The sequence below is a fragment of the Pseudorca crassidens genome, chromosome 5, assembly GCF_039906515.1.
Source record: "Pseudorca crassidens isolate mPseCra1 chromosome 5, mPseCra1.hap1, whole genome shotgun sequence".
Lineage (NCBI taxonomy): Eukaryota > Metazoa > Chordata > Mammalia > Artiodactyla > Delphinidae > Pseudorca > Pseudorca crassidens.
In genome coordinates, this window is record NC_090300.1 from 147,372,640 (window position 1) to 147,387,480 (window position 14,841).

Genomic DNA, 14,841 nt, shown 5'->3' on the forward strand with positions numbered 1-14,841 from the left:
AGCCGGGGGGGGGCAGCGGTTCTGTGCTTGCGGTGGTTTCTCCACAGTCCGTTCATCTCTCCACAGGTGTGTCGTGCTCTCCGACCCCTTGAAGGACTCCTCCCGAACTCAGGAATCCTGGAATGCTTTCCTGACCAAACTCAGGACATTGCTTCTTATGTCTTTTACCAAAAACCTAGGCAAGTTTGAGGATGACATGAGAACCTTGAGGGAGAAGAGGACTGAGCCAGGCTGGAGCTTCTGTGACTATTTCATGGTGCAGGTACTTGGCTGATTATATAGAACTAGGCTGTTTCCTTCTTCTCTCGTTCCCTTTCATTCTTTATGAATAAGGCAGCTCTCTTGGTAATTCATATTGACATAGTTTTTAAAACCAAAAGACAGTACGGTAGGTAACAAATGATGCTTCATCCTCTTGGCTTCTTAAGCAGAGGATCAGAGAGGTCTGCTGAGTAATCATTCTGTCAGCTGCGCTGCTGCTTCAGAGCTTGGCGCCTAGCCTTTTATGAAATGGCCTTGTTCCCAGAGTCCTTCTGGTTTTGTTAGCGTCTCGGGCCTCCTGGGGTGTCTCCCGTGGACATGGCTTAGGCAGAGGAGTCCCAGCAGTCGTGATGATCCTGATGATAAAGGCGTCCACTCCGTGCCTGGCGCTGTGATTAAATTATGACTTCCCAAGAACGTTTCCTCTGTAGTTTTGTTTTATAACCTTGGGTTCCAATAAAAGATTGTCTTAAGCTGGTTTCTTTACTCTAGTTTACAAAAGTATGGTCTGTAATCAACTCTTTCTCTCTTTTTAAAAAAAAATTATTTATTTTTTATTATTATTATTTTTGGCTGCATTGGGTGTTTGTTGCTGTGGGTGGGCTTTCTCTAGTTGTGTCGAGCAGGGGCTGTTCTTAGTTGCGGTGCACGGGCTTCTCATTGTGGTGGCTTCTCTTGTTGTGGAGCATGGGCCCTAGGTGCGCGGGCTTCAGTAGTTGTGGCTCGTGGGCTCAGTAGTTGTGGCTCGCGCGCTCTAGAGCACAGGCTCAGTAGTTGTGGCTCACAGGCTTAGTTGCTCCACGTCATGTGGGATCTTCCCAGACCAGGGATCGAACCCATGTCCCCTGCATTGGCAGGTGGATTCTTAAACACTGTGCCACCAGGGAAGCCCCAACTCTTTCTCTTTTAAGAAGAAAAGCCTTAAGAGAACACAGTGATGTGTAATAGAGTAGCTTGGGGGAGGGGACCTTCCCAACACTGCGGAGTGATAAGAACGTTGCTCTTGGGTTCCTTGTTCTCGTTCACCATGTTTTGACTGAAAAAGTGTAATTTTCATATTTAAACATCACTTGTATATTAATCACTGAAGAAATAATGCATTTTGAATAAATAAAAGACCAATTCTCATTAGAAATTTTGAAGTTTATCTCTTATTCTGATGCTTCTGTCTTAGTGGTATTTGGATGATTTTGGTCACTTAAGGGAATTTGAATGTGTTCATAATTCCCTGTATGATTGACCAATGACAGATCTTTCAGATTTCCCTGTCTCTTTACCCTTCAAGCTTATTAAACTTATTTTTTAAGAGTAACAAACCAGGAAAGAGGGAGTCTAAATGAACCCAGTGGTGCTGGTTTAGAATCAGTGTGAACCCATGGTTGGATGGCTGCTGGCTAGATAGATTCACAAATACAGAGGTATGTGTAGGTGAGGGTTAATACATACACATATATTTCCTTGCTGTCTCCTCTGATGGGGCCTAGAAAAAAATGACACCTCAGTAGCAATGAACACACTCAGTGCCAAGATCTTGGTTTCTAAACTGCATTCTCCAATAAAAGGTGCCAGGGCTCCTGTGGGAGTGGTTGATTCCAGGGCTGGTGTAGGGAAAATACAGTATCGTGTAGAACCAGAAAGTTAAGAGGTGCACAAGGAAGGTGGAGGTCTGTCAGCAGAAGGTATGCACCACCTCCAGGAGCCCCCTCAGTGGCCAAAGTGGGAGCAGTTTGTGCAGCAGAATAAGTACTAACAGACTTGGGTTTCAACCTGTGGGGTAAAATTCATGTCCATGAGTCTATATCGATATAAATAAATAGGTAATTGGAGGGAAGATTCTGCTCCTCCGTACAGCAGAATTCTGCTGAAAACGTGTGTGTCTGGGGGCAAGGGAAGTACCGAGGACGAGAGGCTGAACAGTCAGGCCCAGTCTGCGGGTGGGTCACGCAGAGACTCCGGGGATCATGTTGGTCGTTCCCTGCTTCTTTCTGGTCTTCTCTTTGTGTGTGCATAAATGTTGACATGTGTGGTCATTAAATTGATCTTTTCTTGGTATAGCACAAGCGTTATTCATTATGCTGCATGCTTTTCTCTGTTGTAATCTTTCATAGCTACTTGTTTCAAAACACTGATTTATATTTTTGCTTTTGTTTTTTAACTTTTTTTGGGTAAATAGGAGGAACTTGCCTTTGTTTTTGAGATGCTACAGCAGTTTGAAGATGCCCTGGTGCAGTACGATGAACTGGACGCTCTGTTTTCCCAGTATGTTGTCAACTTTGGTGCTGGGGGTGAGTAATGAAGTTTTAGAAACAAATTCTTTTCTCAACATAGCTTTCCCCACTTTTGAATAGTATGGAAGCTGCTGTTTATTTACCTAATGATTAAATCATCTTTTGTTGTTGTTTTTTAAAAAACATTGTATACAGTATATTCCCATGGTTCCTATAGGAAATGAAATGAGAATTAAGAATTAGTCACTTACACTTGTAGAAGAATCTTGAGGAATGAAAGTGTCTAAGAAGTTGTTTTTTAGATATGAAGTGTCATTTCTACAACCTACAGCTGGCTAGTGATGCTTCTGATTCTGTGCCTCCTTGCTAGCATAAGAGTGGGAATCTTTTTCTTCTGTTGAGAGGTTGTCTTTGTAATATGTGAGAGTTCATTACAGTGAGTCCTACATGACACCATTGTAAAGGGTGTTCATCTTCCTTTTAAACTTTTAAATGATGTCTTAAAGTCTTCTAAAAATACAAAACTAGCACAGTGACCCATATACCAAGAAAAAGTTTATAATTGTGCTCACTGTTCTTTGCTTGATATTTATTTTGAAGGAAATGGCATCATATTATCATGACCTTTGTCTGTAGCTTGTTGTTCTTCCTAACAGTCCATCACAGGCATCTCTTCAAGCTAACAGATCAGGTTCTAAGTTGTTTCTGATAAGAGCTGCAGAGTGCTTCATGGTGTGGATTCGTTAGACTTTATTCAGCCCACTGGTGTTGGACATTTGGGTTGTTTCCGCTCTTGCTACCACAAGCAGTGCTGTGATAGACATCTTTGTTGGGGCTTCTTTTGAGAACCCTTGTCACAGTGTCTGAAGAAAGGCATGATTCCAAGGAGCGACCGTAGTGTCTGCTAGGAGACCTGTAGGAAGTGAGGTGCTGGGACAGTCAGCGTGGGCTGTGGGCACCGCCCTTGTTCTGGGAGTGATGAAATGTCACCCACTGAGTCCCACTCCAAAACAGTTTTTATGCAGTTCAGGTTTGGATCTCCTTACTTTGCTGAGACACAAACATAAGCATATAACCAAAGCAAAGTATTCACCAATTAAGTTTTAAAAATTTAGAAGAGGTAAAATTCCATTTCTTATATCTTACATATCCATATTATACATATATATCTCAGATAGCTCACATGTTTCTTACATCATGTGTTACATAATTTCTTTGTTCTCTCAGTTTTAAAATAAACCTGGGGCAATTTAAAACCAAAAGTAAGCCTGGACCAACTTTAGCAGCTAAATAATATTGTTCATTTTTGTTCATTCATACAACAGATACTTCCTGAGAGCCCACTCTGCGCCAGGCCCTGTTCTAAATACAGTAGGGAACAAAACAAAATTCCTTCTTTTATGGAGTTTACATGAAGGGGAAACAGAAACAGAAAAGCGGAAGTGTGACTTGAAGTCAGGTAGTGAGACTAGTAAGTGTGGCCTGCAGAAGAGCACAGGGGTGCAGGGGTAGGGTGACGTAGGTGCTGTTTAGTGTCAGACAGATGGCCTGGGAGGCTCTCCGAGGAGAGGCCTGACTGAAATGTGGGGGGAGCCAGGAGAGTGCTGGGGATGGGGGCCCCGGCAGAGGGACCTGCTGGGGAGGGGACACCTCGCTTAGTGGGCCCTGAATCAGCTGAGTCTAAGTTCAGATCAGTAAAGGATGCTCTGCTGTGTTTGGCACTTCAGCCATATGGTAACGTAAGTGTGCCAGTGTGAGTCACTTCCTGAAGAGAACGTAGAATTAGGTGGCTGTGACACCTCTCTTTTGGAGGGAGATGGGTAGATTAAAAGAATTTTCATAAAGATTGAGTGACTTGTTATTGTAGATTCTTATATTTATTTTAAGATCACATTTGAGTCTTAGGGCTGTAAGTTAAAATCGAGGAGTCTTATTGGAAATTTTTGACAGTTAAAGAATTTTTCTCCTCTGCTTCCTGCCACTACGTCTTCCTTGTGCCTGCCGTCCCTTCCTGTAGGAGCATGACTCAGGTATTGACATGGTTGAGTTGAGACAGGCGTGAGGCTTAGATAAGTCAGGAAAAGTGCGGAAATGAAGGAAGATGAGCCGCACAGCACACTCAGCATGCTCCCGCCCGGGCCTCGCCCCTCCTCCTGGGGCCGGCTGACCGCAGAGCCTGAGGTGTCCCTGACCCTCAGCCTGGCCGCCTCTGATTGCATCCTGACCTGCTCAGGACCTTCTGGGCCTGGTACGGCCTTGTGCCCCGTGGCCGACATCCTGTCCCCCAGTGCCCATCACTCGGTGCCAGGTACCCAGTGGGTGTCCTTGCGGTCACCACCCTGTCCCGCATCCCTAGACAGGGTCCCCGCAGACAGAGGGGTGGGCCGGCGCTTCGGGCCTATCCAGTAGCTGAGCCGCCTGTCGGTCCACTAGGGCTCACGGTCCCGCGCAGTGAGGTGGAGGAATCTGCAGTCAGCGCCTTTCACGATGTGTGTTTGTTTAGATGGTGCCAACTGGCTGACTTTTTTCTGCCAGCCGGTGAAGAGCTGGAATGGATTGATCCTCCGAAAGCCCATAGATATGGAGAAGCGCGGATTGATACAGAGGCAAGAAGCCACCCTGTTAGATCTGCGCAGTTACCTGTTCTCTCGCCAGTGCACCCTGCTCCTCTTCCTGCAGAGGCCGTGGGAGGTGGCTCAGCGCGCCCTAGAGCTGCTGCACAGCTGTGTGCAGGAGCTGAAGCTCTTGGAAGTGAGTGGTCTCTTTTCCCCATTTACCCGCTTCCTGACTGTTGGCGTAGAAAACGCGGAACCTTCCATCCCAGGCATTGAACTGTATGTGCTTAGGAAAGAGTTTTCTTTTTGTGAATGTCCTTAATTTTTACTATATTATTCGCATACTTACTCTTTACACTGATTAATTAATTGCTCGAAAATGTAATTTCTGCTCTCAACACGGTGGAGCTCACTCACGTTGGCCCAAAGCGAGCCTCTTAGATCACTTTCTTTTTAAGGTAACTTTGGCTTATTCTGTGGGAGCTGGTCTTCACCGATAAAGATTAATACGTGTACCTGGTGGACACACAGAATTAGGTTTTGTAGGTAGACGTTTGTTTTATTTCAGAACTGTCTTTTCAGATAAATGATTTTGCACATGAACATGCCGGTAACAATGTGAGTGACACACAGCAAGCTGTGCCGTGTTAATTAGTAGCACGAAGCTTAATGGAGGTACGTTATGAACACGTGTGTGCGTGTGTGTATGAAAGAGACAGTCAGCGGCGCTTTAAGTTGTTTATTCACAGTGAAATATTGTCTTTATGGACTAATATCCCCCAGGGCTCCTGAACTCTTTTCTTGCCTTAGCATCATAAACATTTTAGTGAGGTAAGGGAACGTTAACGGCTGTCCAGCCTGAGGGTTCTCACCTTTTTTGTTTCAGTGACCTCTTTACACGGAAAAATGCACATATGCACATACAAAATGTTACATATAATTTCAGAGGATTCATAGACACCCCCATTCCCTGGTAAAGAACTAAGTGGATGGTCTAATTCCATTTTATAAATGAGGAAAGTGGGTCTGGAAGTGGTTAGATGACTTATAAGTAACATAGCTAGGCACAGAATCAAATCCTCCAAGCCAGGCTACTGTCCTTTCTGTCGTGCTCCACACCAGGGCTCGCAGGGGCACAGTTACGGAAGACCCAGGGTAACCGGCGCTAGGGATGGTTTTCATATTATAGTAATTTCTGTTTTGTGTTCCCTAGAAAACTAAATAACAGGCTCAACACTTAGTGTGAAATGGCCTTAAGGGATCTACACATTTTTTTTTAAAACCCAAATGAAGAGAAACTGTTTTAGTTAATTTTTAAAGAAGAGATGCCTAGCCTAGCTGAGTCACAAACTTGAGAATTTAAGACTTTTTATCGAATTATTTTTTTTCCTTGGACATATAATCAAGTGTATGAGGAAAAATAACATTTTCAACCTTGAGATGATATTCTTGTGGCTGCCTGTCACTGAGTAGATTTCGATAATCTGCTTTGGCTACTCCTGTGTAGCTGTACAGACTGGGGTGGGCGGGGGCTTTGCTTCATCAGTGGGGCAGGGCCGCCTGTGTTCATGGGTGCCTAGAGAGTTTACTGACTTAGAGATTTTGTTTTGTTACTGGATTGGGGAAAAACATGGGATGTGTATTAGAGTCCAAGCAGTTCAGCCGTGGCGCTTTCAAATTGGGGTCACCCCAGGAGGGACTTTTAGGACGTGCACAGATGGGGGGCAGGTGTGGGAAACCACAGACAGTGGTCGGAGCCAGCCTCTTCAGTGCTGGGCCCAGCCAGTCACAAACTCTTTTTCAAATTCTTTTTCTTGCCTTAGACGGTTGACTAGTCAGTCAACTGCCAGGCTGCAGAGAGATGAGGGAGCACCGGGGGGCCTCTGGCTCTGCAGCAAGGAGCAGGGTGCCGCCCACACTTCTTTCTCTTCCCCTCCAGGCCTTAAGGAAGCTGGAAGGCAGGGCGCCCGGGGATGGGGTACACTCAGTTCCCAGGCAGGCGGCCGAGACAGCCAGTGTGGAGCGGATGCTACTAGCATCTTTGCCTGCCGCGTGTGGGGACAGTGTCCTACTCACTTGCCGTGCAATGGGTCCCCTGGCTTGGCCTGTGTCCCGAGTTCTGTAGAAGTCGCTGGAATGGGTCAGTTTTCACCCTCTTGGCTGGAAAGAGAACCGAGTGAGTGGTGGCGGGCGGTGTGAGCGGGGCGGGGGCAGCGGCCGGGACGCCTGTCGTCCAGGACGGCTGCTGCCGTCCCGGGTGCTCCCTGCAGATCCCGTCCCGGCTGGCGCTCTTCCCTTTCCTCGCTCCCTGCGTGAAGGCGCTTCCCCTCCCTTGGTGCTTGTCTGCTTCTGCTGCAGGGCGAGCAGGGTGCTGAAGTTGGGGAGGGAGCCACACTGTGGTCCCCGAGGACACGACTTCCCGTTCCCTGTCCCCCTTGTGCTGTGTGACCGTGCCCCGCTTGGTGTCCCCTGGTGTCAGGGCAGCAGACGGGGCAGCCGGGCCCGTTGAGGTGCCTCCTCAGCCACCGTCGCTGGTCCCGGCGGGCGCCTGGCATGCCCTGGGCGTGGCGCTCCTGTGGGGCCGCCTGTCCTGTCTGCTGTGCTTCAGAGGTGCCTTCCGCTCTCGCCCCAAGCTTGGCTCCCGTCCCGAGTCAGGCACCCTTTGTGAGGGGCAAGCTGCAGGGCGACAGTGCAGCTCGGAGGCCAGCAGCTTGGGCCCCAAGCAGCCCGCTTGCACGGGATGCCCCCCGCCTTCCCGCTCGGCCCTGCGGATGGGCGCCCAGCAGTGGCTGCCTGTGGGTTGGGGACCCACGAGGTGACGCGAGTTCAGGGCGGTCAGCCTGTTGTCATCCTTCAGGCAAGTGAGGACACTCCTTACTGGCGGCATCTTGGCTCTTTCTTTCAAAAGATGACACTGCAGAGGGCACGCAGAGCTTCACACACAGAATTCTTCTCTCAACTTTCTCAGCTGAGATTCTTTGTCTAGGTAGTGTGGGGGCGGGGGGTTGCTACATCTTAAGCTTTGCAGTTGGCAGTTAACCCGAAAAGTTTATTCTTAGAGTTTCTTCAAATTTTTACGGAAACAATGAAAATTCAAGACTCAGAATTGTTTACTTTTCCTGTACATTTGATTGTACCCTCAAAACTAGACTCGTTTCCTATGTCTGGCTAGCTTTCTGGTGATTATTGTTCACAGTCACGTCCACGGCCAGAGGCCGGCGTGGAGCCTTGGGTTCTGCTGCACAGGGCCGGGCAGAGCCGCGCGGCACATAGGCCAGGGCGTCAGGCAACGCACAGGCTGAGCCGGTACATGGTTCTTCTAGGGTTAGGCTACGGTTGTTCATCCTTTTAAAGCCAAAAGCCTAAGTATTGCAGCCGTCTTGCGTGTTTCTCATTGTAACATTTCTTCTGCAGAAAATGCTGTGTGTGTTTGCTCTTGCGGCTTGTAAAGCGTGCCCTGGTGGCTTCCTGGCTGGCTTATCGGTTGATTTAAAGTATCTTCTCTGAGTAGGAGGCACTGTGGTGGCCAGATGCCAGCTCTGGGGTGGGGCCTGGAGTCACACCCCAGGGGTGCCACCTAAGGCCTGGGACCAGCTCCCCGATTGCAAATGTGTGAGCATGGAAATTGTACCTACCCCGTACAGCTGCTGGGGTCAAGGAGTAACACCTGGAAAGTTATGTCAGTTCTGCGTGAGCTCCAGTGACTCCATTACAGAGTATTTCTTTTGTCTGCAACATTTAAAAGATTTCCCCCCGCTTTACCAAAAGTTGAGTATATTCTCTGTATAAATTTGGAAAATACAGACAGATATACAGAAGAAAATGTCATTGCTTATTCTAAAGCAGGAGGTTCCCTTTTTGGTCTGTGACGTTTCTGTCTGGAGAAGAGCTGCTGTTTATTTAATTGGTCCTGTTTCGGACATTTGGATTGTTCAGTAGTGTCTGCAGTTGCAGGAGTGTGTATCCTTGTATGGCATCTTTATGCAGTGCATTCATACAAGTAGAACGGCCAGTTCAAGGATGCATGTGTCTTTAACGCTTCTAGTGTACATCGCCAAATTGCCTTCCAGAAAGATCTTCCCATTTTTAGTCACACTAGCAGTGCTGTTTTCCTGCATCTATGGTAAGAAAGAAAGTAATTTGTGTGTATATTTTAATCTTTACCAGATTGGTAAACGAGAACAATATAAGGAAGATACTTTCTAGAAGGCCGTTTTATTTTTTTTACAATGACTGCCCAGAGGATTTCTGTTTTGATGTGTTCGCCTCAGTACTGACTTATTTTTTATGAGCTTAGGTTCTCATTATGTTCACAGACAGGGCAGGCCAAGGGGGATCGGGACTCTTCAGGACCTAGAGACACAGGCCAGTGCCGGGCATGAGAGGCCACTGGCCCAGCTGGCATTGCTGTTCCAAGGTTCAGGCCCCGCAGAGGACAAAAGGAGAGGTGTAGCCGAGGGGTGGGCCTCGGGGTCGTCGAGTACTTGCTGTGTACCAGACACTCTGCCGGGCTCCTCCCCACATGGATAGGTGGGGTCCTCGTGGGACCTGGAGCCCTGAGAACCTGAACCGGGAGAGCAGCGGGAGCCAACAGGAGGAGGTAGCGGCCCAAGGTGTCAGCACCGGTGAGAGCCAGTGGTTCGCAGGAACGGGGAAAGCATTTGAGGAGGAACTGCCCAGTTCCATTCAAGAAACAGTTGCTAACCTGCTGGGCACTGTGGTAAACACAGTGGTGGGGGGAGGGCCCGCAAATGCGGAAGAAATGGGTCCCACCCACCCTCAAGAAACCCACAGCGGGGCGCGTGGGGCCAGCAGGTGAGCAGGCCGTCAGAGCCCGGGGCTGCCAGGCAGTGAGAGCGGAATGTTCGGAGGTGGCGGGGTGTCAAGCAGGGAGGGGCAGCTTGCGTGAGCGTGTCGGCAGCGCCTAACGTGTGCCAGGGAAGGTCTGCAGAGGTGGTCTCGTGTGCGCTAGGTTTTAAAAGATACATGCGTCCAGCAGTTATCCGCTGGGCACCTGTTTTGTGCCAAGCAAGCATTTATTCTAGGCACCGTGTTTTTAGCAGAGAGCGAGACAGACCAACCCCTGCCCTATGGAGGGCTGAGTCGGGATCCACCAGGTGGACGTGGCTTGGGTGGCAGGTGCAGAGAGAGTAGAGTGCGTTTCAGGCGGAGAAAATTCACTGTTACTTAAAGAACTCTGAAGGAGCTTAGTCTTGCTAGAACTTAACGGGTGAGCCAGGGCTTGGAGGGGAGGCTCCAGAGGTGCTGGAGGCCAGGTTTCGAAAGTGCGCGTCATCTGGAGGGTTGGATTTTATTCTGTAGCTATCGGGAAGCCGTTGCTGCGTTTGAAGCCGGGGCGCGTGCAAGGCGTTAGGACCTGGAGGTGGAGGCGGAGAGAAGCGAAGGGCTAGGAGGAGGCGCGGAGAAGAGTCCGAGGGGAAGCCGAGGCCTGAGCCCAGGCGCTGGGGTAGAGCCTGGGTATATGAGGTGAAACTCAGTGAATACACGGTTCCGGGTCAGCCGAGTCTCACGCCAGCCACGAGTGAGTATTATTCTATGAAAGATAAAACAACAAAGCTTCTGCAAGATAATATGGGAGAGCACCTTTACATGCTTCAGGTTACCAGGTGTTTCTGAAACAGGACAGAAAGGCACTGGCCAGAAAGGAAGTGCATGGAAATCAGAGCTTCTCTTCATCAGTCAGCACCGCAGAGGGGGTGACGGGGCCGCAAGCTGTGCGGTCAGGAAGGGCTCTCGCCCAGGATATGGGAAGAGCTCCTGCAGATCAGCTTAAAAGACTGACGCATAGAAAATAGGCAAATGAAGCTATCCAGATGGCCAGTAGGCATATGAAAGGTGCCCCATCGCATTAATTATAGGGAAATGCAAACTTCCACCACAGTGAAGCCCCCCCAGTGGCTGAAGTGGAAAGACCTGACAAGTGTTAGTGACGGGGGAGAAGCTGGAACTCCCTCCTTGACGAGGAGACTGGGAGTTGGCGCCACGACTTTGGAAAACGGTTCGGCGGTGTCTGCTGGAGCCAGACCTGTGCGTGCCCTGTGAGCCGGCAGTCTCCCCCCAGGTCTGCACGGAGGGTGTTCACAGGTGTCCAGGAGACAGTGCCGGGATGCTCGTGGTGGCATCGTTCGTGACTGCTAGAACCGGAAATAACCCAAATGTCCATCACGTACGAGGGAAACGGTGACTGCCGTCTGTTCAGACAGCAGACTGGCGTCTGGCAGTGGGAACAAATGAACCCGGAGTCTCATGAACGTAAAGTTTAGCTGGAGCAGTCAGACACCGAAGAATACCCACCTGTTGATTTCGTGTACAGGTGCAAGAGGAAGCACAGATGTTGTGTCGGGAAGCGTGTGGTGGCCGCGGCCCTCCAACGGGGCGGCCCCTCCGTGTTCACGTTAGGACGCTGGGTTTTTCGGTATTTGGGTTATATTTAAAAAGGTAGTTTTAGCAAAAGAGAATGAAAAGAATGCCTTTAATTGTATGCTTGGAAAATGGTAAAGCGGCTCTTGCCGTGACCAGTAACACTGATAGCAGAAGAAGAGAGGGGCTCGGAGAAAACTAAACGGTGCATGATAAGGAATCAGTTTTGAAATGTCTGTTGTTCACGAAGGAAATTGTCCAGAGGGACCCGGAGCCCATGGAAAGGCGCCCGCGCCCTTCCTGTTAGGGTGTGCGAGCTGTGAGACGCCCAGCGCGCCGCACGGTTCCGGCCGGGGCTTGGCCCTCACGCGGGGGCGGGGCTTGCTCTTTGCCAGGTGCAGGCAGCGTGGGTGCTGGGGTGGGCGGCCTTCCCAGGGACACGGGCTGCTGCTGTCTGTAGATGTGTGGCTCCTGGGTGAGAACCCTGTGGGCTGTTGGCACCCCTCGTGTGTTTGTTGGAGTGCGTGCGCCCACCTCGGCTGCGCGCCCTGCGGAGCTCGCCCAGTTTGATCGCGGGGAGGCACGTGCTCTGTCCAGGGTCCCCGAGCTGCATCCTACCACCAGCTGTCTGTGCCTCCCTTTGAGGGTGCTCCACTCTGGGCAAGAGAGTCAGTTGTACCACTTGATGAAAGTTGCTTCTGGTCATGTAATTTTTTTTCTATACTGATTTTTTTCAAAGGATCTAAGCAGTTTGTCTCATTTTTCAAAGACAGGGCAATTTAGCATTTATAGGAACATTTAATAGCACTCCCTGTTCTCTCCAGTTGGTGCCACGTCCTTTTGTTTGTGCTCAGGGTGTGTGGAAGGAGCCCTTCTTACATAAGTCAGTCTCATCAGCTTATGCGGCTCTTCCCTTGTCACCTGATGTAGCAGCACCTCTTACTTTCCCACTTTGAATAGGACTAATGAGCATGTCTCACCAAAGCTAGGACACCAGTTGTAAGATACCTCATGATATTAGTGCCACCAAGAAGACAGTCTACTCTGCCGAGTGTGAGTGTTAAGATGCCCTTGACTGTGAGGCATCCCTATGTCAAAAACACTGAAACGTAGAAAAGAAGTCCATTTTAGAATCAGTCACATACAGTAGATGCTTTTGAATTTCTGATAACATTTTATTGTATCTCTAAGCAACAGGTGCTCTTTTTTACAAACATAATTATACTTAAAAAATTAATAGCAATTCCTAAATATCATCTAATATTTACTTAATATTTAGATTTCTAGCGTTGAACATGATCTTCTGAAATGTGATCAAGTGGTCATCTGAGGTCTTAGCTTCCCACCTTCACCTTATATGCTCTTTAAACTGAGAGGTGACCAGTGTTCAAACGTAGACTAAGTGATGACAGTCGCCTTTTTGTAGGCTTCTTTTGTTAATAAGCTGTTAAAGTACATGATTGCAAGTTACATCCCTGCCAGGTCACTCAGTATCATCAGAAATATGACACCAAATAGTGTATTTGGACACAGATCGCTCCTTTCCTCCCGTAGGTGGCCTGCTCTACAGGTCCCGTTTCTCTTTCCTGTAGTTTTGCAGAGACTGGGTAGCTGCTTGGAGGGGCAAAGGAGGGCAAGCGGGCGCAAGTGCTTCCCCCAGCGCTCTCCTCACACGCCCGCGCCTGTGCCCCCAGGTCTCCGTGCCGCCCGGTGCCCTGGATTGCTGGGTGTTCCTGAGCTGCTTGGAGGTGCTGCAGAGGATAGAAGGGTGTTGCGACCGGGCACAGATAGACTCAAACATCGCCCACACCGTGGGTCTGTGGAGCTACGCCACAGAGAAGGTAACTGCCCCAGCGCCCATGTGAGCCTCGGCCAGGGCTCTGCCTGCGGGGCTGGGGGACGGAGTTAGCTGTTTGGAGAAGTGCTGCTCACCTGGTCCCTGCACAGGCAGCTCTGGCTACTTCAGGGTGCGTCTAGGAGCAGCGTGGATGCAGTCGTTCCCTGCCAGTATCGCTGTATCTGGCAGACATCAGGCGCTCGCTGCGCTCGTGCTAAAGGCAGGCTTCTGCTCCAGGAATGGGTGGGGGGACAAGGCAGGGTGAGCGTGCAGCCGTGTGCAGAAGTGCAGAAAATGACAGTAGTCCCGAGCGCGCAGCAGGAAGGCCTGCCGGGGGAGGGGTTGAGGTGGGGCAAGCTTGGGAGAGCGTGGGCGAACAGCACAGGCTGGGGGTGACCAACGTCAGCCGCTCTGAGGATTATTACGTAGAAGGTTTGAGTTTGAAATGATCCCAGTAAGATATATTTTCATATCCAGATGAGAATCATTTGGATAGGAAAGCTAAATTTCTTCTAGTATTTAGATGGTTTTAACTTCATATTTAAATTTGTAAATTCTCTGCTGACTCTTACGGCAAATTAATTGAAATTTGGGGTTTATCTCAACAGCTAAAGTCCTTGGGCTATCTGTGTGGACTTGTGTCAGAACAGGGACCTAACTCAGAAGACCTCAACAGGACGGTTGATCTTTTGGCGGGCTTGGGAGCTGAACGGCCTGAAACAGGTACTTTTTGAGATGTCCCCGTACACGTGGTGGAAAGCAATGAGAATGTCGGCTGTAACTGGCACATATAATTTGGGTTCCGTGATATAGTTACTCACCATTTGGGAAATTACACTCATTATTAGCTGACCAGATTAATACATAGGATATTTTAGCTTTTAATAGCATAAAAAAATGTCAGAAATAGTTTAAGAAATTGTGGGACTTGCCTGGTGGTCTGGTGGCTAGGACTTCGCGCTTCCACTGCAGGGGGCGTGGGTTCCATCCGTGGTCAGGGAACTGAGATCCCGCATGCCGGTGCGGTGTGGCCAAAGAAAAAAAAAAGAAAGAAATTGTAGCGATTCTTAAAAATGTGTCTGAGTTTCTTGTAGGCGTAAATGAGCTGATCATGCCTTTTTACAGACCACAGTGAAGTTTAAATGCACCAGGCTTCCTCTGAATTACAGATGATTATTTTTCTAATGATATGGCCAGACAAATCCTTTTATTGAGTAAATTACCCCCTAGGTAATAAAGCACTTTGAAAGGAACGTTACTAATTCTTTTGGGTAGGAACACCGTGATGAGTATGATTTAGCAAAACTGTTGCTGAAGTAGAGCATACCTAACGGCCTGAGAGGCCTCTTGCTGGATTGAATCAGTTTGTCAGGGAAAATGCGCTATGTGTGTATTACACTGTTTCCACCTGAGACCACATCAAATCATTTTGGAAGTAATTTAATTCATTGTAGGATTTGTAACACGTACTTAAAAAATTCTAGTCTCAATTAAAGATAAAAGTATTACTTGAAGGGTTTAGACTATTTCATGAGTATATTAATTAGACAAGAATGTAAGTAATAACGTAGTTCCAGTT

The 14,841-nt window shown here is 48.7% G+C and overlaps 1 protein-coding gene across 3 annotated transcripts in view; it reads left to right on the forward strand.

The window, feature by feature from the left end:
* TRAPPC10 (trafficking protein particle complex subunit 10) overlaps positions 1–14,841 on the forward strand; it is a 91,549-nt gene that overhangs the window by 45,334 nt on the left and 31,374 nt on the right. For 2 of the 3 annotated variants that reach the window (XM_067739619.1, XM_067739621.1), the window contains exons 5-10: positions 67–262; positions 2,435–2,546; positions 4,993–5,240; positions 13,018–13,032; positions 13,120–13,266; positions 13,871–13,985. In XM_067739619.1, coding sequence (XP_067595720.1) covers positions 67–262; positions 2,435–2,546; positions 4,993–5,240; positions 13,018–13,032; positions 13,120–13,266; positions 13,871–13,985 — 833 coding nt within the window. The remainder of the gene's footprint in view (positions 1–66; positions 263–2,434; positions 2,547–4,992; positions 5,241–13,017; positions 13,033–13,119; positions 13,267–13,870; positions 13,986–14,841) is intronic. The other variant, XM_067739620.1, reaches the window with a different exon arrangement.